The sequence below is a fragment of the Mustelus asterias genome, chromosome 15 (genome assembly GCF_964213995.1).
Source record: "Mustelus asterias chromosome 15, sMusAst1.hap1.1, whole genome shotgun sequence".
Classification (NCBI taxonomy): domain Eukaryota; kingdom Metazoa; phylum Chordata; class Chondrichthyes; order Carcharhiniformes; family Triakidae; genus Mustelus; species Mustelus asterias.
In genome coordinates, this window is record NC_135815.1 from 61,932,833 (window position 1) to 61,960,651 (window position 27,819).

At 43.6% G+C, this 27,819-nt stretch overlaps 1 protein-coding gene across 7 annotated transcripts in view; it reads left to right on the forward strand.

Annotated features, from left to right (window-relative positions):
• The window catches only part of snx9b (sorting nexin 9b), a 237,976-nt gene that overhangs the window by 177,203 nt on the left and 32,954 nt on the right, over positions 1 to 27,819 (forward strand). For all 7 annotated transcript variants that reach the window (XR_013499657.1, XM_078229971.1, XM_078229972.1 and 4 more), the window contains 2 exons: positions 18,886 to 18,989; positions 19,209 to 19,312. Coding sequence is in view for 6 of the 7 variants with exons in the window: in XM_078229971.1 (XP_078086097.1) it covers positions 18,886 to 18,989; positions 19,209 to 19,312 (208 nt within the window). In the remaining variant the exon portion in view is untranslated. The remainder of the gene's footprint in view (positions 1 to 18,885; positions 18,990 to 19,208; positions 19,313 to 27,819) is intronic.

Genomic DNA, 27,819 nt, shown 5'->3' on the forward strand with positions numbered 1-27,819 from the left:
CCCACACATTCTGGGACACTAAGTGGCAATAGAGCATAGCCAATCTACTTAACCTGCACATCTTTGGACTGTGAGAAGAAACTAGAGCACCCGGAGGAAACCCATGCAGACACGGAGAATGTATAAACTCCACACAGTCACCCAAGGCCGGAATTGAATCAGAGTTCCTAGCGCTGAGGGACGGTAATGCTAACCACTGTGCCATCATGCTGCCCGTGCTCAAAGGTTCTGACCTTCCATTAGGTCAAGCCTGGTGTTATGAGGTCTAACCTGCACATGTTGTGCTTTACATACCTGGGCCACCAAAATTAGACATGAGTGGAGACAGCTGCCTCTGCAAAATGTGCATACACAAGTACTGACCTGGGCCCATCCACTCTTGCAAATATGGCGCCATGTGCAGCAGTGGGACTTACAGATTTTGCAACGATAGATAGGTGTCATTGCAAAAATCCAGGCCAATGTGCCAGCATAAGTCTGTCCACTTTTTCTGAATTAATTTTAGTAGGTTTGAGACATAGTTCATGTTCAATTGAACAGGATTTCGGTATTCCTTAATACCATGTTAAAATTTAAAAACATGCTTGGAATTTTATTATTTTACAAATGCTACTGTTTTTGTGATGTGGGGGCTGAACCTCTACTACAAGTACAAGTGCATTTTTTACTGCCTGCTTTTAGCTACTGTACCTTCATATCTCATACCCAAGTAATAGTTTTCTTTACTTCTATACAGAGGCACGTTTTTTGAATATTTCACAATTTCTTCTTCAGATAATTTCCTTTTCTAGTTTGCTAAAGGAACTTCAACTTGTTCTGTGTACCATGGAGACTGGGTTCTGTTTTCCCAGTACAAATCAAATACAGTAGATTCTGGAAATCTGAAATAAAAACAGAACATGCTGGAAGCACTCAGCAGGCCAAACAGTGAAGAGAAACAAAGTTAACATTTCAGGTTAATGACCCTTCATCAGATGAATTCATGATGTCTGTTGGTTCTGATGAAGGGTCATTGACCTTGTTTTTCCCCACAGATGCTCCCCAATCTGCTGATTTACAGCACTTTCTGCTTTTATTTCTGTTTCACTAGTAATATACATTGGCTGCCATCTATAATGGCTATTTGGAATCCAGATATGTTTAATTCCATTTTGATTTTTTAAAAACTGAATAATTGGCAAATAATTGGTGGGCACATGTACTCGATGTTCATTTGCATGCGTATGGATATGTACTTTAGCCTTTATGTTTTTTTGATAAAATAGGACGACAAAACAGAGTTTGAACAGTTTCATTGTTTTTGTATTCTTTACTTCCTTGCTGCTTGTCTGCCAGAATGCTGAGTAATTGGGGTGCAAACTGCAACCTTCAGTACGATGGAACACATGGCATGGAGAGAAGCATTGTAGTCAGCTTGATCATTAACCACTCCAGACCAGCAGAATAAAGCAAGCCCAGCCAGTGACAAGCTCCCCAACAGGGCAAATCAGATAAAAGGCATTCAGAAGTACAAAACGAATCACCACAATCATTCTGGTGAACTGAGGAACTGGTGCAAATGACAAAGAAACCACAAGCTGTGCTGAGATGTGTCGTGCATGATAAGTCCATGCCAGAATTACAAGCTGTTTTGAAAGAGAAAAATTGGATCCTTTTGCACATGATAGTTGATGTCTGTAAGAAAAATATGAGTGATTTGTATTTAACTGTTATGATCCCCATAGAGGTTGATAACTTCTAAAAAATTGAAGTGATTGATGTAAAGGAATCGCACAAGATTACGAGTTTTAAGAAGTGTACTGAAACAAAGATCAACATCATAGAACATAGAACAGTACAGCACAGAACAGGCCCTTCGGCCCACGATGTTGTGCCGAGCTTTGTCTGAAACCCAGATCAAGCTATTTCCTCACTATCATCCTGGTGTGCTCCATGTGCCTATCCAATAGCTTCTTGAATGTTCCTAAAGTTTCTAACTCCACTATCCCTGCAGGCAGTCCATTCCACACCCCAACCACTCTCTGAGTAAAAAACCTACCTCGGACATCCTTCCTATATCTCCCACCATGAACCCTATAGTTATGCCCCCTAGTTACCGCTCCATTCACCCGAGGAAATAGTCTTTGAACGTTCACTCTATCTATCCCCCTCATCATCTTATAAACCTCTATCAAGTCTCCTCTCAACCTCCTCCGCTCCAAAGAGAAAAGCCCAAGTTCCCTCAACCTTTCCTCATAAGACCTACCCTCCAAACCAGGCAGCATCCTGGTAAATCTCCTTTGCACTCTTTCCAGTGTCTCCACATCCTTCTTGTAGTGAGGTGACCAGAACTGCACACAATATTCCAAATGTGGTCTCACCAAGGTCCTGTACAGTTGCAGCATAACCCCACGGCTCTTAAACTCAAACCCCCTGTTAATGAACGCCAACACACTATAGGCCTTCTTCACGGCTCTATCCACTTGAGTGGCAACCTTCAGAGATCTATGGATATGAACCCCAAGATCTCTCTGTTCCTCCACATTCTTCAGAACCCTACCTTTGACCCTGTAATCCACATTTAAGTTTGTCCTACCAAAATGAATCACCTCACATTTATCAGGGTTAAACTCCATTTGTCATTTTTCAGCCCAGCTCTGCATCCTATCTATGTCTCTTTGCAGCCGACAACAGCCCTCCACCTCATCCACTACTCCACCAATCTTGGTGTCATCAGCAAAATTACTGATCCACCCTTCAGCCCCCTCCTCCAAGTCATTTATAAAAATTACAAATTGCAGAGGACCAAGCACTGATCCCTGTGGAACATTAGTCAGCACACAACTAATACAATAAACTACAAAACAGATTACCTGTATTTATGTTTTATAACAATCGACAACCCCACATCACATCTCCGCAGAATAGCAGTCTTTGCAGGTGACAGTCACTTCCAGTTTCCAATCGATTTATTTCTCCCCATTTCTCTGAGTCCTAATATCCAGTGGCCATCAAACATAGAAACATAGAAAATAGGAACAGGAGTGAGCCATTCAGCCCTTCAAGCCCGTTCTGCCATCCCCCACCCCCTTCATTTTTTGATGCCCTCAGTTTTCTGAGAATTCCCGAATTATCTTCCAGCAAGAAGTTTTACGACGATGATTCCTTTGACTGGCATCATCAAAACAAATCTTTAGTGATCTTAAATCTCTGCAGATCTCAACTCTTCATCCATCTTTCAGTCGAATTCTGCTTGGTAACTAGTGGAGGACAGATTTCCCCTGAAGCTCACAATGATCGCTGCACAATTTTCAAATTCTGTTCGCAACTCCTCAGATAGTGAAACAGTCTGTTCAATACATAGCAAGGCCTGGTCAATGTTCTGGGTTAGGCTGTAAAGTGGCAAGTAACAATTCACAGAACTGTAAAAAGGTTATGGTGCGGAATGAGGCCATTTAGTCCATCGTGTCTGCACCAGTCAAAAAAAGAGAAAAATAAACTAGCCGCTCATTTTAATCTCTCATAGCTGAGCAGATTACAGCACCTCAGATAAAGATTCAGGTGCCTTTTAAACGAGTTGAGCATTTCAACCTCAACCACCAATTTAACCAGTGAATTCCAGACATCCACAATCCTCTGGGTGAAAGAAACCTTCCTCCTTGAATCTATCCCCTGGTAATTGACTTCTCAGTTGGAGAAAACAAGTTTTTCCTGTCTTACCTGTCTAGGCCCCTCTTAATTTTGTATGCTTCATTTAGGTCACCTCTTAGCCTCCTCTGTTCGAAGGAAAACAACCCTAGTCCATCTAATCTCTTCTCGTGCTGCAGTTTTCAAACCCTGGCAACATTCTTCTAAATTTCCTCTACACTCTCTCCAGAACAATTATGCCCTTCATGTAAAGTGGTAGCCAGACTGTGGTCTAACTAGCATTTTATACAGTTTCAACATTACATCCTGATTTTGTATTCAATACGTCGCCCAATAAAGAAAAGCATTCCATATGCTTCCTTGACCACCTTTGTCCATCTGTCCTCCACCTTCGGAGACCTGTGGATATGCACTCCAAGGTCTCTCATTTCCTCAACCCCTTTCAATATCTTCCCATTTATTGAATATTCCCTTGAAATACAAGTACCAGGCAATGACCATCTCCAATATAACCGTCTCCCCCTCGCATTCAATGGGGTTACCTTCACTGAATCCCCCACTATCAACATCTTTGAGGGTGTACAGAGGGGATTCACCTGGATGTTGCCTGGGATGGAGAGTTTGAGCGATAAGGAGAGGTTAGATAGGCTTGGATTGTTTTCTTTAGAGCAGAGAAGCCTGAAAGGGGGACATGATCAAGGTGTATAAGATTATGAGGGGCTATGGACAGAATGAGCAGGGAGCAGCTGTTCTCTTTGGTTGAGAGGTCAGTCAAGAGGGGCATGGTTTTAGGCTATGGGGCAGGAGATTCAGAGGGGATTTGAGAAAAATAATTTTCACTCAGAGGGCGGTGGGAATCTGGAATGCACTGCCTGAGAAGGTATAGTGGAGGCCGGAAATATTACAACCCATAATGAGTATTTGGATGAGCACTTGAATAATCGCAACATTCAATAATATGAGACAGGTGCAGAAAAATGGGATTAGCGCAACTTGAGTGATGGCTATTGTCGGTGCAGACTTGATGGACCAATAAGCCTTTTCTGTGCTGTATGACTCTATGAATCCACAGAAATTACTATTAACCAGGAACTAAACTGGAGCCACCTTGTAAATACTGGCCTGTAAGAACAGCAAGAAGTCTCACAACACCAGGTTAAAGCGTGGAGATGCCGGCATTGGACTGGGGTAAGCACAAAGAACAAAGAAAATTACAGCACAGGAACAGGCCCTTCGGCCCTCCAAGCCTGCGCCGACCATGCTGCCCGACTTAAAACCCCCTACCCTTCCGGGGACCATATCCCTCTATTCCCATCCTATTCATGTACTTGTCAAGATGCCCCTTAAAAGTCACGACTGTATCCGCTTCCACTACCTCCACCGGCAACGAGTTCCAGGCACCCACTACTCTCTGTGTAAAAAAAAATCTGCTTCGTACATCTCCTTTAAACCTTGCCCCTCGCACCTTAAACCTTTGCCCCCTAGTAATTGACTCTTCCATCCTGGGAAAAAGCTTCTGACTATCCACTCTGTCCATGCCTCTCATAATCTTGTAGACTTCTATCAGGTCTCCCCTCAACCTCCGTCGCTCCAGTGAGAACAAACCAAGTTTCTCCAACCCCTCCTCATAGCTAATGCCCTCCATATCAGGCAACATCCTGGTAGATCGTTTCTGTACCCTCTCCAAAGCCTCCACATCCTTCTGGTAGTGTGGCGACCAGAATTGAACACTATATTCCAAGTGCGGCCTAATTAAGGTTCTATAAAGCTGCAACATGACTTGCCAATTTTTAAACTCAATACCCCAGCAGATGAAGGCAAGCATGCTGTATGCCTTCTTGACCACATTCTCCACCTGCATTGCCACTTTCAGTGACCTGTGTAACTATACACCCAGATCCCTTTGCCTATCAATACTCCTAAGGGTTCTGCCATTTACTGTATATTTCCTATCTGTATTAGACCTTCCAAAATGCATTACCTCACATTTGTTCGGATTAAACTCCATCTGCCATCTCTCCGCCCAAGTTTCCAACTGATCTATATCCTGCTGTATCCTCTGATGGTCCTCATCGCTGTCAGCAAATCCACCAACCTTTGTGTCATCCGCAAACTTACTAATCAATCCAGTTACATTTTCCTCCAAATCATTTATATATTATATATATATATTACAAACATCAAAGGTCCCAGCACTGATCCCTGAGGAACACCACTTGTCACAGCCCTCTGTTTAGAAACGCGCCCTTCCACTGCTACCCTCTGTCTTCTTTGACCGAGCCAGTTTTGTATCCACTTTGCCAGCTCACCTCTGATCCCATGCGACTTCACCTTCTGCACCAGTCTGCCATGAGGGACCTTGTCAAAGGCCTTACTGAGGTCCATGTAGACAACATCCACTGCCCCACTCTCATCAATCACCTTGGTCACTTCCTCGAAAAACTCGATCAAGTTCATGAGACATGATCTCCCCTTCACAAAACCATGTTGCCTCTCACTAATACGTCCACTTATTTCCAAATGGGAATAAATCCTGTCTCAAAGAATCCTCTCCAATAATTTCCCTACCACTGATGTAAGGCTCACCGGCCTGTAATTATCTGGATTATTCTTGCTACCCTTCTTAAACAAAGGAACAACATTGGCTATTCTCCAAATCTCTGGGACCTCCCCTGTAGCCAGTGAGGATACAAAGATTTCTCTTAAGGCCCCAGCAATTTCCTCCCTTGCCTCTCACTATTCTGGAGTATATCCCATCAGGCCCTGGGGCTTTGTCTATTTTAATGTTTGTCAAGAACCCCAAAACCTTCTTTTTGATCTCAACATGACACAAACTATCTACACATCCTTTCCCAGACTCACCATCCACCAAGTCCTTCTCTTTGGCGAATACTGACGCAAAGTACTCATTTAATACCTCGCCCATTTCCTCTGGCTCCACGCATAGATTCCCTCCCTTGTCCTTGAGTGGGCCAACCCTCCCCTTTGCTACCCTCTTGCTCTTTACATTTGTATAAAAAGCCTTGGGAAAAACAATGATGTTGTGAGACTTTTTACTGTGCTTATCCCAGTCCAACGCCATCATCTCCACTGTAAGAACAGGTCAGAGGATGGAAATTTTGCAAAGAGTAACTCACCACCTGATTCCCAATGTCTGTCCACCATCTACAAGTCAAAAAATCAGGGCTATGATGTGAATGAGTGTGAATCCAACAATACTCGACATCTTCCAGGACAAAACAGTCCACTTGATCGACACTCCATTCTCAACTTAACCATTCACTCTCACCTCCACCAATGCACAGTACAGCAGTCTGTACAAAATAGAAGATGCACGTTATGCAACTCACCAAGGCTCCTTCAATAGCACTTCCAAACCTGCAACCTTTACCAAGTTAAAAAAACAAGGGCAGCAGATGTAATAAGTTCCCCTCCAATTAACACACCCTAGAACCAAAGAAAAGTCACAGCACAGAAAGAGGCCATTCAACCCTCCATGTCTGCGCTGGCTGAAAAAAAAATAGCCCCCTATTCTAAACCCATCTTCCAGCACCTGACCCATAGTCTTGCAGGTGACAGCACTTCAGGTGCAGATTCAGGTATGTTTTAAATAAGTTGAGGGTTTCTGCCTCAGCCAGACAGTGAATCTCAGACACTTAACACTCTCTGAGTGACAAGGTTTTTTCTGATATCCCCTCTAATCCTTTTATCAATTACCTTAAATCTGTGCACCTGGTTATCAACTTCTCTGCTCGAACAAACAAGTCTTTCCTGTCTACTCTATCAATATTTTGTACACCTCATCCAAGTCAACTCTTAGCTCCCTTTGTTCTAAGGAAACAACCCTACCCAACTTAATTACACTGTCCTGATTTGTAACTATATCACCATCCTTTCAATGATTGGTGGATTAAAATCCTGGAATTCCCTTCCCAGCAGCACTGTGGGTGTACCTGCAGCAGGTGGACGACTGTAGTTCAAGAAGGTGGCTCACCACCACCTCTTGAGGCAGTTGGGGCCAGCAACAAATGCTGGTCTTGCCAGCAATGCCCACATCCCATGAAAGAGAAAACCTGTGTTGTGCATAAGGCAAAAATCAATAGAGTGTTTGAGGTAGTGTTGCCATCCCTATGCCTCTGATTACTCAGTAATTTTCTCTGGTCATCACTGTTATGGCACACATAATTGTACATAATTTTTTAATCAGTATAATTTCAACCCAATAAAGAAGGAAGCTGTATTGAATCTTGTTCTGGGGAACGAAGTGGAGTATGTTTCATTGGGAGGATACTTGGAATGATATGTTTGCTGTCAATGCACTGCATGCATAGTTGTACTGTTTTTCTCTATGACATCATTGCGAGCAACAGAGATCAGAATTCATATCAATTATATTTTTCTATTCCTTCTACTCATGGGCCTAAGATTTTTATTTGTAATTGGATCAAATTGAATGCCTTCAGACATTAAATATATAATCCTCAAATTCAATATATAATGTTGTGTTGGCTTAATTCTAGATTATCTGTAAAGTTCATACATAACCTGATGGGAAGGAAGCTAATATAATGCAAAGATTTGTTAGAAGTGGAATCTATAAATCAAGGTTCTTGGAGAATTAAATACAGTTATAATTTTTGGACTTAAATTGTTTTGTTTGAAAATCTCCAGAAATTCCACAGAATTTTTTTAAAAAGCCTTGTTTTACTGGCACTGTCTCATTGACGTCATTGGTTTTCTGCGCTTGCATGGACAATTGGGCATTGGTGGCCATCCTGTTTTGGCAAAGAACAGTGTACTTGGAAACCTGTGATCATTCCCATTAGATTTTAATTAATTGAGAATAGATCAGGAACAATCAAATGTTAAAATACCTACTGGGAAAGGGTAAATTTTACTGAGTTGCAAAGGAATCTGGCCCTGGTGGAGTGGAATCAAAGATTGGCCAGTAAGACAGTAACTGACCAAGGGAGGCTTTCAGTGATGAGATAGGAAAAATAGAAGAGGCAATATAAAATTATACAATTTTAAAGGGAATGCAGGAACCGAGAAATTTCAGTTAATGCATGCAAATATTTCAATGTCGCACGACAAGTTGATGAGGCTGTTTTTAACAACATATGTGATCCTTGGCTTTATAAATAGAGGCTTAGAATATGAACGCAAGGGAGCTATGCTCAATCTTTATGAATCACTAGTTGGGCCTCAGCTGGAATATTATGTTCCTTCTGGACACCGTGCTTCAGGAAGGATGTTGTCTTTGAAAGGGTCCTGAGGAGATTTACTGGAATGGTTTGAGGGATGACTGACTTCAGTTATGTGGAGAGACAAGAGAAACTAGGAATGTTGTTCATGGAGCAGAAATGCTGAAGGTGGGATTTAATAAATTTGTTTAATATAGCTAAAGGTTTTGCTACATTAAATAATGTGAAACCATTTTCACTGGCAGAAGGTTTGTTTGACGAGGGAACACAAATATTTGGCAAAAGAGCCAGAGAAGTGATGAGAATTTATTTTGTGTGTCAAGTTATTATGATTTGGGATACATTCAATGATACTTTGAAAAGTAATAAGATAAATATTTGAAGGGAGAAAATTGTAGGGCTTGGGAGGTGGTGGGGGCGGGTGGGGGGGGGGGGGGGGGGAGGGGAGTGTGCCACAGATTATCAAAATCACATCAGATAAAAGTACACCAAGGCTTTATTTCTGGAAGATTTGATTTGAAAAGGGCAGTTACGTTCAATCTGTATTGAACCCTTGCCAGACCATGCTTAGGTACTGCATGCAGTTCTGGTCACCATATTATAAAAATAATATAGATCCACCAATGAGGTTGCAGAGAAGATTTACAATGGTGATACCAAAAATGTGTAGTTATGAATATCAAGAAAGAGCTGAAAGACCTAATAGAGGTGTTTAAAATTGTGAAAGGTTTTGATACTACAGGTACAGAGAGAATGCCTCCAGTTGTGGAGAAGAGCATGACGAGAGGTCATTCATGTAAGATAGTTACCAAGAAATCCAATAGAGAAAGCAGAGGAAACGTCTTTACCCAAAGGGTGGTAAGAATATGGAAATTGCTACCGCAGAGAGGTTGAAGCAAATAGTATGATGTGTTTAAGGGGAAAGCTAGATAAGCATTTGAGGGAGAGGGGAATAGATAGTTATAATAGATTTAGGTGAGAAAAGATGAGAGAAGGCTATGCTGGCAAGGACTGGTAGGCAAATGGACAGTTTCTGTGCTTTGTACCTGCCAGATTTTAACTTTACATTGGAAATGAGGCGGGTTATGAAATGGATGGCTGATCAATTCCCTTCAGTGTCCAACTGGTTAAAATTAGCCCCATTGTAATTGAAAGGTCAAGAAATAAAGCAGAATTTACCCATCAAACCTCAGCCTAGCTTTTGCAGCTGAATTGGCTCCTTGCATAGAATTGCATAAAGTGCACATCGCAGATGCTCCACATGATTCCTTTCACTCCAATGTATTTAATCCTCTATTCCTTTGTCCCTTGTGTACTTATGTAGCTTCCCCTTGCATGCATTTATGCTTTTTGCTTCAACTACTCCATGTGCTGGCGAGTTCCACATTCTTATCTCTACAGATAAACTAATTTATCCTGCATTCGCTATTGGACTTGTTGGTGACTATCATATATTCAAGCACCTTTTCTATATTTATACTCTCAAACTCTTCATTATCTTAAAGACACGAATCAGGTTGCTTCTGAGCCTTTTTTTTTTAGAAGAGATAAGAACCCCTTGCCAGTTGAACCTTTACTGGCTCCAAAGTTGGGCACAATAGGTTGATTGGCCATGCTAAGTTGTCCCTTAGTGTCGGGTGGACTAGCAGGGTAAATACATGGGGTTACGGGGATCGGGCCTGGGTGGGATTGTTGCTAGTGCAGGCTCAATGGGCCAAATGATCTCCTCTGCACTGTATGGATTCTAATATTTCTTCCTAGCTCTGGCATAATTCTCGTGAATTTTTAAAAATTCATTCATAGGATGTGTGCCTTGCTGGCTAGCCCAGCATTTATTGCCCATCTCTAATTGCCCTTGAGAAGGTGATGGTGAGCTGCCTCCTTGAACCACTGCAGATCATGTGGTGTAGGTACACCCAAAGTGCTGCTAGGAAAGGAGTTCCAGGATATTGATTCCGTGATAGTGAAGGAATGGCAATATAGTTCCAAGTCAGGATGGTGAGTGACTTGGAGGGGAACTTCCAGATAGTATGTTCCCATGTGTCAGCTGCCCTTGTCCTTCCAGATGCTAGCTGTTGTAGATTTGGAAGGTACTGCCTAAGGGGCCTTGGTGAGTTCCTGCAATGCACCTTGTAGATGGTACACACAGCTGCCAATGTACATCGCTGGTCGAAGAAATGAATGGCACTTCAAGTGGTCTGCTTTGTCCTGCATGGTGTCGAGCTTCTTGAGTGTTTTTGGAGCTGCACTTATTCAGGCAAGTGGAGAGTATTCCATTACATTTCTGACTTGTGCTTTGTAGATGGTAGACAGATTTTGGAGAATCAGGAATTGAGTTACTCACTGCAGGATTACTAACCTTTGACCTGCTCTTGTAGCCACAGTATTTATATGGCTGATCCAGTTCAGTTCTGGTTAATGGTAGCCCTCACGATATTGGTAATGGGGGATTCAGCGATGGTAATGCCATTGAATGTCAAGGGGTGATGGTTAGATTTTTTTTCTTATTGGAGATGGTCATTGCCTGGCGTGATTGTGTGGCATGATTTATACTTGCCACTTGTCAGCCCAAGCCTGGATATTGTCCAGTTCTTGCTGCACTTGGACATGGACTGCTTCAGTATCTGAGGAGTCGCCAGTGATACTGGACATCGTGCAGTCATCAGCAAACAACCCCACTTCTGACCTAATGATGGAAGGAAGGTCATTGACAAAGCAGCTGAAGATGGTTGGGCCTAGGAAACTATCCTGAGAAATTCCTGCAGTGATGCTCCAGAACTGAAATGATTGACCTCCAGTCACAACAACCATCCTCCTCTGTGATTGGTATGACTTCAAGCAGTAGAGAGATTTTCCCCTAATATCCATTACTTTTTTAGGGCTCCCTGATGCCACACTCAGTCAAATGCTGCTTTGATGTCAAAGGCAGTCACTCTCACCTTGATTTGATTTATTATTGTCACATGTATTAACATACAGTGAAAAGTATTGTTTCTTGCGCTAAACAGACGAAGCATACCGTTCATAGAGAAGGAAACGAGAGAGTGCAGAATGTAGTGTTACAGTCATAGGGTGTAGAGAATGATCAACTTAATACAAGGTAACTCCATTCAAAAGTCTGACAGCAGCAGGGAAGAAGCTGTTCTTGAGTTGGTTTGGTACGTGACCTCAGACTTTTGTATCTTTTTCCCAACGGACGAAGGTGGAAGAGAGAATGTCCGGGGTGCGTGGGGTCTTTAATTACACTGGCTGCTTTGCTGAGGCAGCGGGAAGTGTAGACCGAGTCAATGGATGGGAGGCTGGTTTGCGTGATGGATTGGGCTACATTCACGACCCTTTGTAGTTCCTTGCGGTCTTGGGCAGAGCAGGAGCCAAAGCAAGCTGTGATACAACCAGAATGAATGCTTTCTATCATGCAACTGTAAAAGTTGGTGAGAGTCATAGCTGACATGCCAAATTTCCTTAGTCTTCTGAGAAAGTAGAGGCGTTGGTGGGCTTTCTTAACTATAGTGTCGGCATGGGGGGGAACCAAGACAGGTTGTTGGTGATCTGGACACCTAACAACTTGAAGCTCTCGACTCTCGACTCTTTCTACTTCATCCCCATTGATGTAGACAGGGGCATTTTCTCCTTTATGCCTCCTGATGTAGATGACAATCTCCTTCAGGTACAACAGGTGATCAAGAAGGCAAATGGGATGTTGGCCTATATTGCGATGGCGGGGCAGGCTCGAGGGGCTAGATGGCCTACTCCTGCTCCTATTTCTTATGTTCTTATGTTCTTATTTTGTTGACATTGAGGGAGAGATTAATATTGCCGCACCAATTCACCAGATTCTCTATCTCATTCCTGTACTCTGTCTCGTCATTGTTTGAGATCCGACCCATTGCGGTGGTGTCGTCAGCAAACTTGAAAATCAAATTGAAGGGGAATTTGGCCACACAGTCATAGGTGTATGAGGAGTATAGTAGGGGGCTGAGAACACAGCCTTGTGGGCACCGGTGTTGAGGATGATCGTGGAGGAGGTGTTGTTGCCTATCCTTACTGATTGTGGTCTGTGGGTTAGGAAGTTAACGATCCAGTCGCAGAGAGAGGTGCAGAGGCCCAGGCCACGGAGTTTGGAGATGAGTTTCATGGGAATAATGGTGTTGGAGGCTGAGCTGTAGTCAATAAATAGGAGTCTGAGATAGGTGTCTTTGTTATCTAGGTGTTCCAGGGTTGAGTGCAGGGCCAGGGAGATGGCGTCTGTTGTGGACCTGTTGTGGCGATAGGCAAACTGTAGTGGATCCAGGTAGTCCGGGAGACTGGAATTGATTCATGTCATGACTAGCCTTTCGAAGCACTTCATAATGATGGATGTCAGAGCCACCGGCCGATAGTCATTAAGGCACGCTGCTTGGTTTTTCTTGGGTACCAGGGTGATGGTCATCTTCTTGAAGCAGATAGAAATCATAGAAACCCTACAGTGCAGAAGGAGGCCATTCGGCCCATCGAGTCTGCACCGACCACAATCCCACCCAGCCCTACCTCCATATATTTACCCGCTAATCCCTCTAACCTACGCATTTTAGGATTCTAAGGGGCAATTTTTAACCTGGCCAATCAACCTAACCCGCACATCTTTGGACTGTGGGAGGAAACCGGAGCACCCGGAGGAAACCCACGCAGACACGAGGAGAATGTGCAAACTCCACACACAGTGACCCGAGCTGGGAATCGAACCCGGGACCCTGGAGCTGTGAAGCAGCAGTGCTAACCACTGCGCTACCGTGCCGCCCTCAGATAGGGACCTCAGATTGTTGTAAAGAGAGGTTGAAGATGTCTGCGAATACTCCTGCCAGCTGATCCACACAGGATCTGAGTGCTCATCTGGGTACCCCATCCGGGCCAGTTGCTTTCCGTGGGTTGACCTTCGAGAAAGCTGCTCTGACATCTGCAATGGTGACCCCAGATACAGGTTCATCTTCACCTCTAGTATTCAACTCTTTTGTCTATGTTTGAGCCAAGGCTATAATAAGACCAAGAACTGAGTGCACCTTGTCTAATGCCTCACTATCCTTTCTTATAATATGGAGACAAGAACTGTATTTCTAAATGTGGCCTAACCAATGTTCAATGCAATTTTAGCATAATTTCTCTGCTTTTTAATTTTATCCCTGAAGAAGTAAACCTCATTGCACTGTTTGCTTTATTAATGGCTGTAATAACCTGTGTCATTACTTCAATGATTTATGTATCTCTTTTTTCCTCCACTGCATTTAATCTCTTAGTTTTCCAAGCAGTATGTGGCCTCCTTACTCTTGCAATCAAAATACAGAATTTCACACACATCTGTATTAAAATTCATTTCTCAATTACATGCCAATTCTGCAAGTTTATTAATGTCATATTGTACTTTATTGCAGTTTTTGCTCAGTATTCTATTTTGGTGTTGACCACACATTTTGAAATGATATTACCAAGTGCTGAGTCCAATTTGTTTACGTAAATTGTAAACAACAGTAGTCCCAGCACTGAACCTTGTGAGCACTATTTTTCATCTAAATAGCAACCCTTAACCACTCTCTTTTTAGTTCTGTAACCAACTTCCAATTCATTCTGCTACTTGACCTATAAAATTAGTCATGATGTGGAGATGCCGGCGTTGGACTGGGGTAAACACAGTAAGAAGTTTAACAACACCAGGTTAAAGTCCAACAGGTTTATTTGGTAGCAAAAGCCACACAAGCTTTCGAAGCTCTAAGCCCCTTCTTCAGGTGAGTGGGAATTCTGTTCACAAACAGAGCTTATAAAGACACAGACTCAATTTACATGAATAATGGTTGGAATGCGAATACTTACAACTAATCCAGTCTTTAAGAAACAAAACAATGGGAGTGGAGAGAGCATCAAGACAGGCTAAAAAGATGTGTATTGTCTCCAGACAAGACAGCCAGTGAAACTCTGCAGGTCCACGCAACTGTGGGAGTTACAAATAGTGTGACATGAACCCAATATCCCGGTTGAGGCCGTCCTTGTGTGTGCGGAACTTGGCTATCAGTTTCTGCTCAGCGACTCTGCGCTGTCGTGTGTCGCGAAGGCCGCCTTGGAGAACGCTTACCTGAATATCAGAGGCCGAATGCCCGTGACCGCTGAAGTGCTCCCCAACAGGAAGAGAACAGTCTTGCCTGGTGATTGTCGAGCGGTGTTCATTCATCCGTTGTCGCAGCGTCTGCATAGTTTCCCCAATGTACCATGCCTCGGGACATCCTTTCTTGCAGCGTATCAGGTAGACAACGTTGGCCGTTCTCACTTGACAACGTGAGAACACCATCCACCAGGTACACGGTACATACTCTTGCAACTCGGCCAACGTTGTCTACCTGATACGCTGCAAGAAAGGATGTCCCGAGGCATGGTACATTGGGGAAACTATGCAGACGCTGCGACAACGGATGAATGAACACCGCTCGACAATCACCAGGCAAGACTGTTCTCTTCCTGTTGGGGAGCACTTCAGCGGTCACGGGCATTCGGCCTCTGATATTCGGGTAAGCGTTCTCCAAGGCGGCCTCCGCGACACACGACGGCACAGAGTCGCTGAGCAGAAACTGATAGCCAAGTTCCGCACACACAAGGACGGCCTCAACCGGGATATTGGGTTCATGTCACACTATTTGTAACTCCCACAGTTGCGTGGACCTGCAGAGTTTCACTGGCTGTCTTGTCTGGAGACAATACACATCTTTTTAGCCTGTCTTGATGCTCTCTCCACTCCCATTGTTTTGTTTCTTAAAGACTGGATTAGTTGTAAGTATTCGCATTCCAACCATTATTCATGTAAATTGAGTCTGTGTCTTTATAAGCTCTGTTTGTGAACAGAATTCCCACTCACCTGAAGAAGGGGCTTAGAGCTTCGAAAGCTTGTGTGGCTTTTGCTACCAAATAAACCTGTTGGACTTTAACCTGGTGTTGTTAAACTTCTTACTATAAAATTAGAACAGGACTAGATAGGGTAGATGCAGGCAGGTTGTTCCCGAAGGTCGGGGTGTCCAGAACTGGTAGTCATAGTCTAAGTATACAGTTTAAGACTGAGCTGAGGAGGAATTTCTTCACCCTGAAAGTGGTGAGCCTGTGGAATTCGCTACCACAGAAAGCAGTTGAAGCAAAAACATTGTATGTTTTCAAGGTGTTAAATATAGCTCTTGGGGCTAAAGGGGTCAAAGGATATAAGGGGAAGATGGAATCAGACGATTGAATTGGATGTCAACCTTGATCATAATGAATGGCCAAATGATCTACTCCTGCTTCTAGTTTCTATGTTTGACCCTGTTAATTGTATATTTATTATTAATTATGTGCAAGTGGTGAGCATTAACAGGTCATTCACTTGAGTCCCTTATAAGGAGACAAAGACTAAAAGTGTGGTGATGGAGTAGGTGTATGCTTGTAATGCGAAAATAAATATAAATGTATGTAAGGATTGGGTCCAGTTCTATCCTTCCAACTGGCTTTCTGGGAGAGAAGTCCTCTGATTCAAGTTTCGATCCTGGTCATAAGTTTGCAATTTGAAGATTCAAATATAATATAACTGCTACATTGCTCTTGTCCACTCTTCCTGTTACATAAGAACATAAGAAATAGGAGCAGGAGGGCGGCACGGTAGCACAGTGGTTAGCGCTGCTGCTTCACAGCTCCAGGGTCCCGGGTTCGATTCCCGGCTTGGGTCACTGTCTGTGTGGAGTTTGCACATTCTCCTCGTGTTTGCGTGGGTTTCCTCCGGGTGCTCCGGTTTCCTCCCACAGTCCAAAGATGTGCGGGTTAGGTTGATTGGCCAGGTTAAAATTGCCCCTGAGATGCGTAGGTTAGAGGGATTAGCGGGTAAATATGTGGGGGTAGGGCCTGGGTGGGATTGTGGTCGGTGCAGACTCGATGGGCTGAATGGCCTCCTTCTGCACTGTAGGGTTTCTATGATTTCTATGATGATCTAGCCCCTTGAGCCTGCCCCGCCATTCAATAAGATCATGGCTGTTCTGATAGTGGTTTAGTTCCACTTACCCGCTCGCTCCCCATAACCCTTAATTCCTTTATTGATCAGAAATCTATCTACCTGTGACTTAAACATATTTAACGAGGTAGCCTCCACTGCTTCAATGGGCAGAGATTCACTACCCTCTGAGAGAAGAAGTTCCTCCTCAACTCTGTTCTAAACTGACTCCCCCTTATTTTGAGTCTGTGTCCTCTAGTTCTTGTTTCCTTTCTAAGTGGAAAGAATCTCTCTGCCTCTACCCTGTCTAGCCCCTTCATTATCTTGTATGTCTCTATGAGATCTCCCCTCAGCCTTCTAAACTCCAACGAGTACAGGCCCAATCTACTCAATCTCGCCTCATAAGCTAACCCCCTCATCTCCGGTATCAACCTGGTGAACCTTCTCTGTACTCCCTCCAAGGCCAATACATCCTTCCGCAAATAAGGGGACCAAAATTGCACACAGTATTCCAGCTGTGGCCTCACCAGTACCTTGTACAATTGCAGCAAGACCTCCCTGCTTTTATACTCCATCCCCTTCGCGATAAAGGCCAACATTCCATTTGCCTTCTTGATCACCTGCAAACTGAGTTTTTGCAATTCATGCACAAATAATACTACCTCAAATAATTCAGAAAGATTGGTTACACTTGACTTTCCCTTTTGAAATCCATGCTGACTTTATTTTCAGCTTGAGATAGGTAAGTTTGAAGAAAGACAGGCTAACATCACAGTAGGGGATTTATTTTGTAACTGAATGTTACAGTAATGTGGGGAAATTTCATCATAACCGTTGCTCTGAAATTTATTGTGGAATAAAGCATGTACTTTGAACCCAACATTGTCTCATAGAACATGGAGGGCGGCACGGTAGCACAGTGGTGAGCACTGCTGCTTCACAGCTCCAGGGACCTGGGTTCGATTCCCGGCTTGGGTCACTGTCTGTGTGGAGTTTGCACATTCTCCTCGTGTCTGCGTGGGTTTCTCTCTGGGTGCTCCGGTTTCCTCCCACAGTCCAAAGATGTGCGGGTTAGGTTGATTGGTCATGCTAAAAATTGCCCTTTAGTGTCCTGAGATGCGTAGGTTAGAGGGAGTAGCAGGTAAATGTGTAGGGATATGGGGGTAAGCCCTGGGTGGGATTGTGGTCGGTACAGACTCGATGGGCCAGATGGCCTCTTTCTGCACTGTAGGGATTCTATGATTCTATTCTATGATTCTATGATTAACTGAGTCTGTCTTGAGAGAGTTACAGACAAAAAACAGTCCAAAGATGTGCAGGTTAGGTGAATTGGTCATGCTAAATTAATTGTAAATTCATGCTAAATTCCTTAGTGTCCCTAGATGTGTAGATTAGGTGGATTAGTGGGTCAAATCTATGTGGATAGGGCCTGGGTGGAATGTTGTGTCAGAAATTAGATGCAAACTCAATGGGTCGAATGGCCTCCTGCACTGTAGGGATTCTATGAAAAACACGTATAACACTCATTTCATAACTGAAGTTCTGAAATCAGAAAGATCAACTTACTGAGTAGGTTAGAAATGTCGGTTTAACTGTATCGATTTCGAGGTGAATTTATAAAACCAAAGGTGGATTTTATGTCTCCCTTTAGCATTACAGTATTGCCTAACAGGCCACTTGCCTATGATGACATCCCTTTAACTGTTCTTTCTGTGCTTCCTGTAAAACCAAAATTTGAATAACTGGGAGCCATATGCACTAGTCCTAGATCTGTGGGCACTGTGCCAACTGTGAACTATATGCACTTTGAGTAACTGTAATTTTATCTGGAACGCTGATCCATCTATTCCTACTGGCAGAATTCATTGAAGAGCATCTTTAGCTCTTTCACCACGTGTTGCAATTGTTGTATCACTTGCCAATTTTCTATCCACACAGCTGCAACAAACAAAGATTAGGAAGGAGAATAGTGCTCTTTGTTGTGAATGACCTGCTATTAAACACAGCCAGGGGAAGGGAAATGAATGGAAAGGTTTTCAGATTTTTTCATTTCATTTTTATTTGCATTTCTGTCTTTATTCACTGAAGGAATGGAAATTAGGCAAGAGGAAAACTGAAAAGGATGATATTGTTGGTGTCATGATCTTTTCAACAGTGGAGCCACCAGCGGAGGATATTGGCTTAGCGGATGCGTATGTATTAATTTTATGGAACTACAAGTGCCAATAAACTGAAAATTAGGACTAAAAACTTGAATATTCTATGAGTATCAATTTTCATAATCTGCCTTTCCACACCACCTATGCTTTTATGTTTCTAGTTTCCTCCTCTACGCAGCCTTTTCTTTAGTTAATTCAAATTCATCTTTGGAAAGGAATGAAGTCACTTTGATTGTGCCTTTGACCCTGCAGAGAACAGAAGGTTGAATTGTTCAGTAAATTTACAAAGGCCATGGATGATGGGGTTAAAGAGCTGCTCAATGTGGGACAGGAACATTGGAAAAGGTGCACAGGAGGTGAGTATGAAAAGCTTGTTTATATCAAAGCTGTTTTAAAAGCTTCAGAATAGTTACTGTGGCAAAATGCCTTGTCCAACCTCAGAATATATAGCATCATACACACAATAAAGACCATTTGGCCCAGCATGTCTGTGAAAGAATCATCTAATTGGCCCCTTATCCTGTTCTTTCACTTCAGCCCTGTAATGTTTTCTCTTCCAAGTACACATTCAATTATCTTTTGAAAGTTGCCATTGAACCTGCTTTCACCACCCTTTCAAGCAGTGTATTCCAGATCGTAACATCACTTGCTGTGTATAACAATTTCTCCTTATCTGGTTCTTTTGCCAGTTCTCTTCATTCTGTACCTTCTGGTTTTGATTCTTCCACTAATGGCAACAGTTGATTCTTGAATGTTCTATTTAACCCTTCAAGATTTTGAGCACTTCCATTGAATTTTCTCTTACATTTCCTTAAATCAAGGCGAACAGCATCAGTTTCTGTGGTCTCCACATAATTTCACTTTTTCATCCTTGGAACCTTCTCTGTACTTTCTTAGACCTTGAAATCCTTCCCGAAGTCTGGTACCTAAAACTAGTCACAATACTCCACCTGAGGCCTAACCAGCATTTTATAAAGGTTTAACATATCTTCTTTGCTTTTGTTCTTTATCCCTCTATTTAAAAAGCCAAGCACTCAAATTCCTTTGTAACCAGGCTTTTTAGCTTGTCCTGCTACCTTTAAAGACTTGTCTCTTAGAACAAAGAAAATTACAACACAGGAACAGGCCCTTCGGCCCTCCAAACCTGCACCAACCATGCTGCCCGACTGAACTAAAACCCCCTACCCTTCCGGGGACTATATCGCTCCATTCCCATTCTATTCATGTATTTGTCAAGACGCCCCTTAAAAGTCACTATTGTATCTGCTTCCACTACCTCCCCTGGCAGCGAGTTCCAGGCACCCACCACCCTCTGGGTAAAAAACTTGCGTCGCACATCTCCTTTAAACTTGCACCTCGCACCTTAAACCTATGCCCCCTAGTAATTGACTCTTCAACCCTGGGAAAAAGTTTCTGACTATCCAATCTGTCCATGCCCCTAAGCTTAAAAAACAAATTTATCACTCCACTCTCCTTTCTTTCCCTTAGCCAAAATAATACCTACACAGTCTTTAATTTCATGGGCTATTTTGCTACCATGTATTCCTTTACCAAATGCTTTTTCAAAGCCAATTCACACAACTCCAACTGCACAGCCTTTATCCACCACCTCCATTATTTCATGAAAGTACTTGATCAAGTTAGTCACAACTTGCCTGTAACAAATTCACTCTGATTGTCATTAATTAATCCATGAGGGGTGACTTGTTTGAAGTATAAAAGATCTTGAATGGTATTGACAAGGTGGATATGGAAAGGATGTTTTATCTTGCAGGTGAGTCCAGAACTGGGGGGGGCGGGGGGGTCACTGTTTTAAAATTAGGGGTCACCCCTTTAGGACAGAGACAAGGAGAATTTTTTTCTGAGGGTTGTGCAACTTTGGAACTCTGCCTCAGAAATGGTGGAGGTGGGATCATTAAGGCGAAAGTAGATAGTTCTTGTTAGGTAAAGGGAATCAAATGTTATCGGGGGAAATGGGAATTTGGAATTCGAAACACAAACAGACCAATGATCTGATTGAATGGTGGAGTAGTCTCGAAGGGCTGAATGGTCTACTTCTGCTCCTATTTCATATGTTTGTATGTATTTTCATGTGACAATTAATTTTCTTTTAGATTGTTATCTATATTTTTCCACCAATGATGTTAGACTAACTGGCCTTCAATTGCCACCTTTATTCCTCTGAGGTGTAAAATTTAAAATTCCTCAGACTTCAGGCACCATATCTAAGAAGGGTTCCCAACATTACTTTCCTCAGTAATTTAGGATGCATCCTATCCAGATTTAGTGACATTTTTACTCAAATGATGCCAACCTTTTAATGACCTCTTTATCTATTTTCTCCTTCACTGTGACATTGGCACCATCCTCATCTTTAGTGAAGACAGATGTGAAATATTCATTTTGTACTTCAACTATGTCTCCTTCTTAATCCCCAATTGTACCCACCTTTCCTTCAACTATCATTTCACTATTTATGGCCGGGATTTTCCCAGTCCGCTGCGATGCTCAAGTAGTGCAGCGGGCCAGGAGACATCAGTGAACTGCTCACGCGTTTCCCAGGCCCTTTTTTTCTGACATCAGCCCCGTGCCTGAAATCGGCGCAGAGCTGATTACCATATAGTACTGGATAATAAGAAGCTTTTTGTTAGGGTGTAAGAATCAGTTACTAGGGGGCATAGGTTTAAGGTGCAAGGAGCAAGGTATAAAGGAGATGTACGAGGCAAGGTTTTTTACACACAGGGTGGTGGGTGCCTGGAACTTGCTGCCAGGGGAGGCAGTGGAAGCAGTTATGATGGTGACTTTTAAGAGGCGTCTGGACAAATATATGAATAGGATGGGAATAAAGGGATATGGTCCCTGGAAGGGTAGGAGGTTTAGTTCACACGGGCAGCATGGTTGGTGCAGGCATGGAGGGCCGAACGGCCTGTTCCTGTGCTGTAATGTTCTTTGTTCATATGGAAATCATCATTTCCAAATGATTAGTGAGCCCGGGATGGTAGTGTCCTGGCCCACTAGTGTCTCCCCCACCCCATTGAGAGAGGTTCCCACCAGGGGGTTTACAACTACTCTCCACCAACGGGGACCAAATGTGCTCACCCACTGGTGGGGCCAGAGGCCATTGAGGCCCTCCCGGGAGTCGGGGGCAAGGTGGTGCCAAGGGGCAGAGCCAGAGGAGGGTGGGGCCTACTGTTGGGTTGATCGGTGACGGTTGGGTGGAACCCAGTGCACACTCTGCAATGGGATCAGTCGGGTTGGGAGGGAGGGTGCGATCGAAGTTGGCTATGGATGTGCAGGTTAGGTGGTTTGGCCATGCTAAAATTGCCCCTTAGTGTCCTGAGATGCGTAGGTTAGAGGGATTAGTGGGTAAAATATGTAGGGATGTGGGGGTGGGGCCTGGGTGGGATTGTGGTTGGTGCGGACTCGATGGGCCGAATGGCCTCTTTCTGTACTGTGGGGTTTCTATGGAGTGGGGGGGGGGGGGAATTGGGGCTGGCCCGGGGAGGATCTGGGCTGGCCACGGGGGGGGGGGGGGGGGGGGGGCAGCGATCGGGAGGCCGGCGATTATGGGGGAGGGATAACATTGGGAGGCCGGCGATGGGATGGAGGGGCCAATGCGCTTGCGCCGATCTCCCCACTGACATTAGCTCATGCGCAGTGGCCCACTCAGCACTAGGCTGCTGTCCTCTTGGGCGGGATTAGGCCCTGCGCCCCACTTTCTGGTGTGAATCTCTCTGAGGCACCTCTGTGATGCACAGAGTGTCGGAGATTCATTCCACTAAGTACACCCAAACAACGAGCAGGAAATTTTCCCATTTTCTTGTCTGTTGGGCACTTAGTTTTTTTTTTGAGAATCCCGGCCTGTATGTTTCAACATGTGCTGAAGCCTAACCAGTGATTTATAAAGTTAATCATGACTTTCTTTTGTATTCCCTTTTATCAAGCCAAAGATCCCATATACTTTATTAACTACAGAAGCAAAATACTGCTTAGGTTGGAAAGTCCAAAATCAAAACAATAAAATGCTGGAAATACTCAGGCCAGTTAGCAGTCATTAAGAGATAAAACTGGGTTAATATCTGAGGTCAATGACCATTGAAGATCAGGATAGCTGATTCTGAGCAATTTGAAGTGAAGGATATTGAAAAGCCAGATGCATGACTTATGAATAAGATCCCAGAAACTGCAAAGTGATAATGAGCAGGTAACTTCTTCTGATGTTGATTGAGGGGTAAATATTGGCAGGATACTGGGAATAACTCATTGTTCTTCTTTGAAATAGTGTCATGGAGTCATTTGCATCTACCTGAGAGAGGAGAGGGTCCCAGTTTAATGTCTCATGCCAAAAACAATTCTATTAACTATGCAGCTTTCCCTCAACACTGCACTGGAATTATAGCCTTGAGTTTTATGCTCAAATGGAGTGGGATTTGAATCCACACCCTGATTCAGAGGCCAGAGTGCTGCCAACTGAGCCACAGTTGGTGCCTATAAGGCCTTTCTGAAATACATTTGAGAAATTAAGTGAAGAGGGTTTATGATATCACTGAAGGCTATGACTAGTTCCACAGGGATCAATTCTGGGACCTTTGTTGTTCGTGGTATTTATTAATGATTTGGAGGAAAACGTAGCTGGTCTGATTAGTAAGTTCGCAGATGACACAAAAATTATTGGAGTTGTGGATAGTGAAGAGGATTGTCAGAGGATACAGCAAGATATAGACTGGTTGGAGACTTGGGCAGAGAAAGGGCAGATAGAGTTGAATCTGGACAAATTTGAGGTAATGCACTTCGGAAGGTCCACTGTATTTGGAATTATACAGTAAATGGAGTATCACCTTTAGGAGTATTGACAGGCAGAGAGATCTGGGCGTACATGTCCACCGATCGCTGAAAGTGGCAACACAGGTGGATAAGAGAGTCAAGCAGGCATACGGGATGCTTGCCTTCTTGAGTCAGGGCATTGAGTATAAAAATTGGCAGATCATGCTGCAGCTGTACAGCCTCATTTAGTTAGGCCTCATTTGGAATATTGTGCACAATTCTGGTTGCCACACTACCAGGAGGATGTGAATGCTTTAGAGAAGGTACAGAAGAGGTTTACCAGAATGTTGCCTGGTCTGGAGGGTATTAGCTATGAGAAGAGGTTGGATAAACTCTGCTTGTTCTCAGTGGAACGATGGAGGTTGAGGGGCAACCTGATGGAGGTTTACAAGATTATGAATGATCATAATCATTCGTGGACAGAGTGAATAGTCAAATACTTTTTCTTAGGATAGAAAAGTCAAGTCAGGAGGACGTAGGTTTAACATAGAAACATAGAAGATAGGAGCAGGAGGAGGCCATTTGGCCCTTCAAGCCTGTTCCACCATTCATCATGATCATTGGCTGATCATCCAACTCAGTAGCCTAATCCTGCTTTCTCCCCATAACCTTTGATCCCATTTGCCCCAAAGGTTTAAGGTGCGCGGGGAAAAGTTTAGAGGAGATGTGCGAGGTAAGATTTTTACACAGAGGGTGGTGAATGCCTGGAACGTGCTGCCCGGGAGGTGGTGGGAACAGATACAATAGCGGCATTTAAGGGGCATCTAGATGAATACATGAATAGGATGGGAATGGAAGGATATGGACTCCGTAAGTGCATACGGTTTTAGTTTAGGCAGGCATCATGATCAGTGCAGGCTTGGAGGGCCTGTTATGTACTGTTCTTTGTTCTAGTGGATGTGTGATGGGTTGGAACAAAATTTCAAAAACTGTTAACCCTTATAATTTTTAAAGCATCTGAAAATCTTCCTCCGTCGCTATGCTTTATCTTGTCCCTTAAGTAGACATTCTATTCTCCCAGCACCAGTTCAAAGTGATTCTTAGTTCTGAAGGCATGCTTCCCTTCTTTTCTTTTTCCGGCTGGATAACTTCTATTTGCTGAACTGGCTTTAATGGTGAGGGTTACCTGAGAAATCTCTCCCTCCAAACAAAGCTAGACAAATCTTCCAGTCTCATTTAAATTGCAGAGATTGCAGAACTCTATGGCGCAGAGGGATCTGGATATCCAGGTACATGAATCACAAAGTGTTATCCCCCTCATGATAATTAGTGCTCTGTTCAGTATCAATACTTATGTCTCCAATTTCTGTGTCATAAAATCATATCATCCCTATATTGCAGAAGAGGCCATTCAGCTCATCGTGTCTGCACCGACTCTCTGACAGGATAATTTACCCAGGCCCTCTCCCTTGCCCTACTCCTGTAATCCCAGACATTTACCATGGCTAATCCCATAGAACCATAGAACATTACAGCTCAGAAACAGGCCTTTTGGCCCTTCTTGTCTGTGCTGAACCATTTTTTGCCTAGTCCCACTGACCTGCACTTGGACCATATCCCTCCACACCCCTCTCATCCATGAACCCGTCCAAGTTTTTCTTAAATGTTAAAAGTGTTTTACCACATTTACCACTTTATCCGGCAGCTCATTCCACACTCCCACCACTCTCTGCGTGAAGAAGCCCCCCCTAATATTCCCTTTCAACTTTTCTCCTTTCACCCTTAACCCATGCCCTCTGGTTTTTTTCTCCCCTAGTCTCAGCGGAAAAAGCCTGCTTGCATTCACTCTATCTATACCCATCAAAATCTTATACACCTCTATCAAATCTCCCCTCGATCTTCTACGCTCCAGGGAATAAAGTCCCAACCTATTCAATCTCTCTCTGTAACTCAGCTTCTCAAGTCCCGGCAACATCCTTGTGAACCTTCTCTGCATTCTTTCAACCTTATTTACATCCTTCCTGTAACTAGGTGACCAAAACTGTACACAGTACTCTAAATTCGGCCTCACCAATGCCTTATATAACCTTACCATAACACTCCAACTTTTATACTCGATACTCCGATTTATAAAGGCCAATGTACCAAAGGCACTCTTTACGACCCTATCCACCTGTGACGTCACTTTTAGAGAATTCTGTACCTGTATTCCCAGATCCCTCTGTTCAACTGCATTCTTCAGAGTCCTACCATTTACCCTGTACGTTCTACTTTGGTTTGTCCTTCCAATGTGCAATATCTCACACTTGTCTGCATTAAATTCCATTTGCCATTTTTCAGCCCATTTTTCTAGTTGGTCCAAATCCCTCTGCAAGCTTTGAAAACCTTCCTCACTGTCCATTACACCTCCAATCTTTGTATCATCAGCAAACTTTCTGATCCAATTTACCACATTATCATCCAGATCATTGATATAGATGACAAACAACAATGGACCCAACACCGATCCCTGCAGCACACCACTAGTCACAGGCCTCCACTCAGAGAAGCAATCCTCCACAACCACTCTCTGGCTTCTTCCAATGAGCCAGTGTCTAATCCAATTGACTACCTCCCCATGTATACCTAGCGACTGAACCTTCCTAACTAACCTCCCACGAGGGACCTTGTCAAAGGCCTTGCTGAAATCCAGGTAGACAACATCCACCGCCTTCCCTTCATCCACTTTCCTGGTAACCTCCTCGAAAAACTCTAATAGATTGGTCAAACATGACCTACCACGCACAAAGCCATGTTGACTCTCCCTAATAAGTCCCTGTCTATCCAAATATTTGTAGATCCTATCCCTTATCACACCTTCCAATAACTTGCCCACCACCGACGTCAAACTTACTGGCCTATAATTTCCCGGATTTCTTTTGGAACCTTTTTTAAACAACGGAACAACATGAGCCACCCTCCAATCATCCGGCACCTCCCCCGTGAATACTGACATTTTAAATATGTCTGCCAGGGCCCCTGCAAGTTCAACACTAGCTTCCCTCAAGGTCCTTGGGAATACCCTGTCCGGTCCTGGGGATTTATCCACTCTGATTTGCCTCAAGACAGCGAGCACCTCCTCCCCTTTAACCTGTAAAGGTTCCATGACCTCCCTACCTGTTTGCCCTATTTCCATAGACTCCATGCTCGTTTCCTCAGTAAATACGGATGCAAAAAAACCATTTAGTATCTCCCCCATCTCTTTTGGTTCCATACACAGTCTACCACTCTGGTCTTCAAGAGGACCAATTTTATCCCTCACTATCCTTTTGCTCCTAACATACCTATAGAAGCTCTTTGGATTTTCCTTCACTCTGTCTGCCAAAGCAACCTCATGTCTTCTTTTAGCCCTCCTGATTTCCCTCTTAAGTAGCTTCTTGCACTTTTTATACTCCTCGAGCATCTGATCTGTTCCTTGCTGCCTGTACATTTCATACAACTCCCTCTTCCTCTTAATCAGTGTTACAATCTCCCTCGAGAACCAAGGTTCCTTATTCCGATTTACTTTGCCTTTAATCCTGACAGGAACATACAAACCCTGCACTCTCAAAATTTCTCCTTTGAAGGCCTCCCACTTTCCATTTACATCCTTACCAGAGAACAGCCTGTGCCAATCCACACTTCCCAGATCCCTTCTCATTTCATCAAATTTGGCCTTTTTCCAGTTCAGAACTTCAACCCGAGGACCAGATCTATCCTTATCCATGATCAGGTTGAAACTAATGGCACTATGATCACTGGATCCAAAGTGTTCCCTCACACTCACATCCATCACCTGCCCTAACTCATTTCCCAATAGGAGATCCAATATCGCATCCTCTCTAGTTGGCACCTCTATATACTGATGTAGAAAATTCTCCTGAACACATTTTACAAACTCTACCCCATCTACCCCATCTAAACCTTTAACTCTATCCCATCTAAGAGAGCAATTAGGTTTGCTAAATTGCACATCTTTGGACTTTGGGAGGAAACTGGAGCACCTGGAATTAAACCTGGATCCCTGGAGCTGTGAGACAGCAGTGCTAATTACTGTGCCACAGTGCCACCCATTTGCCAT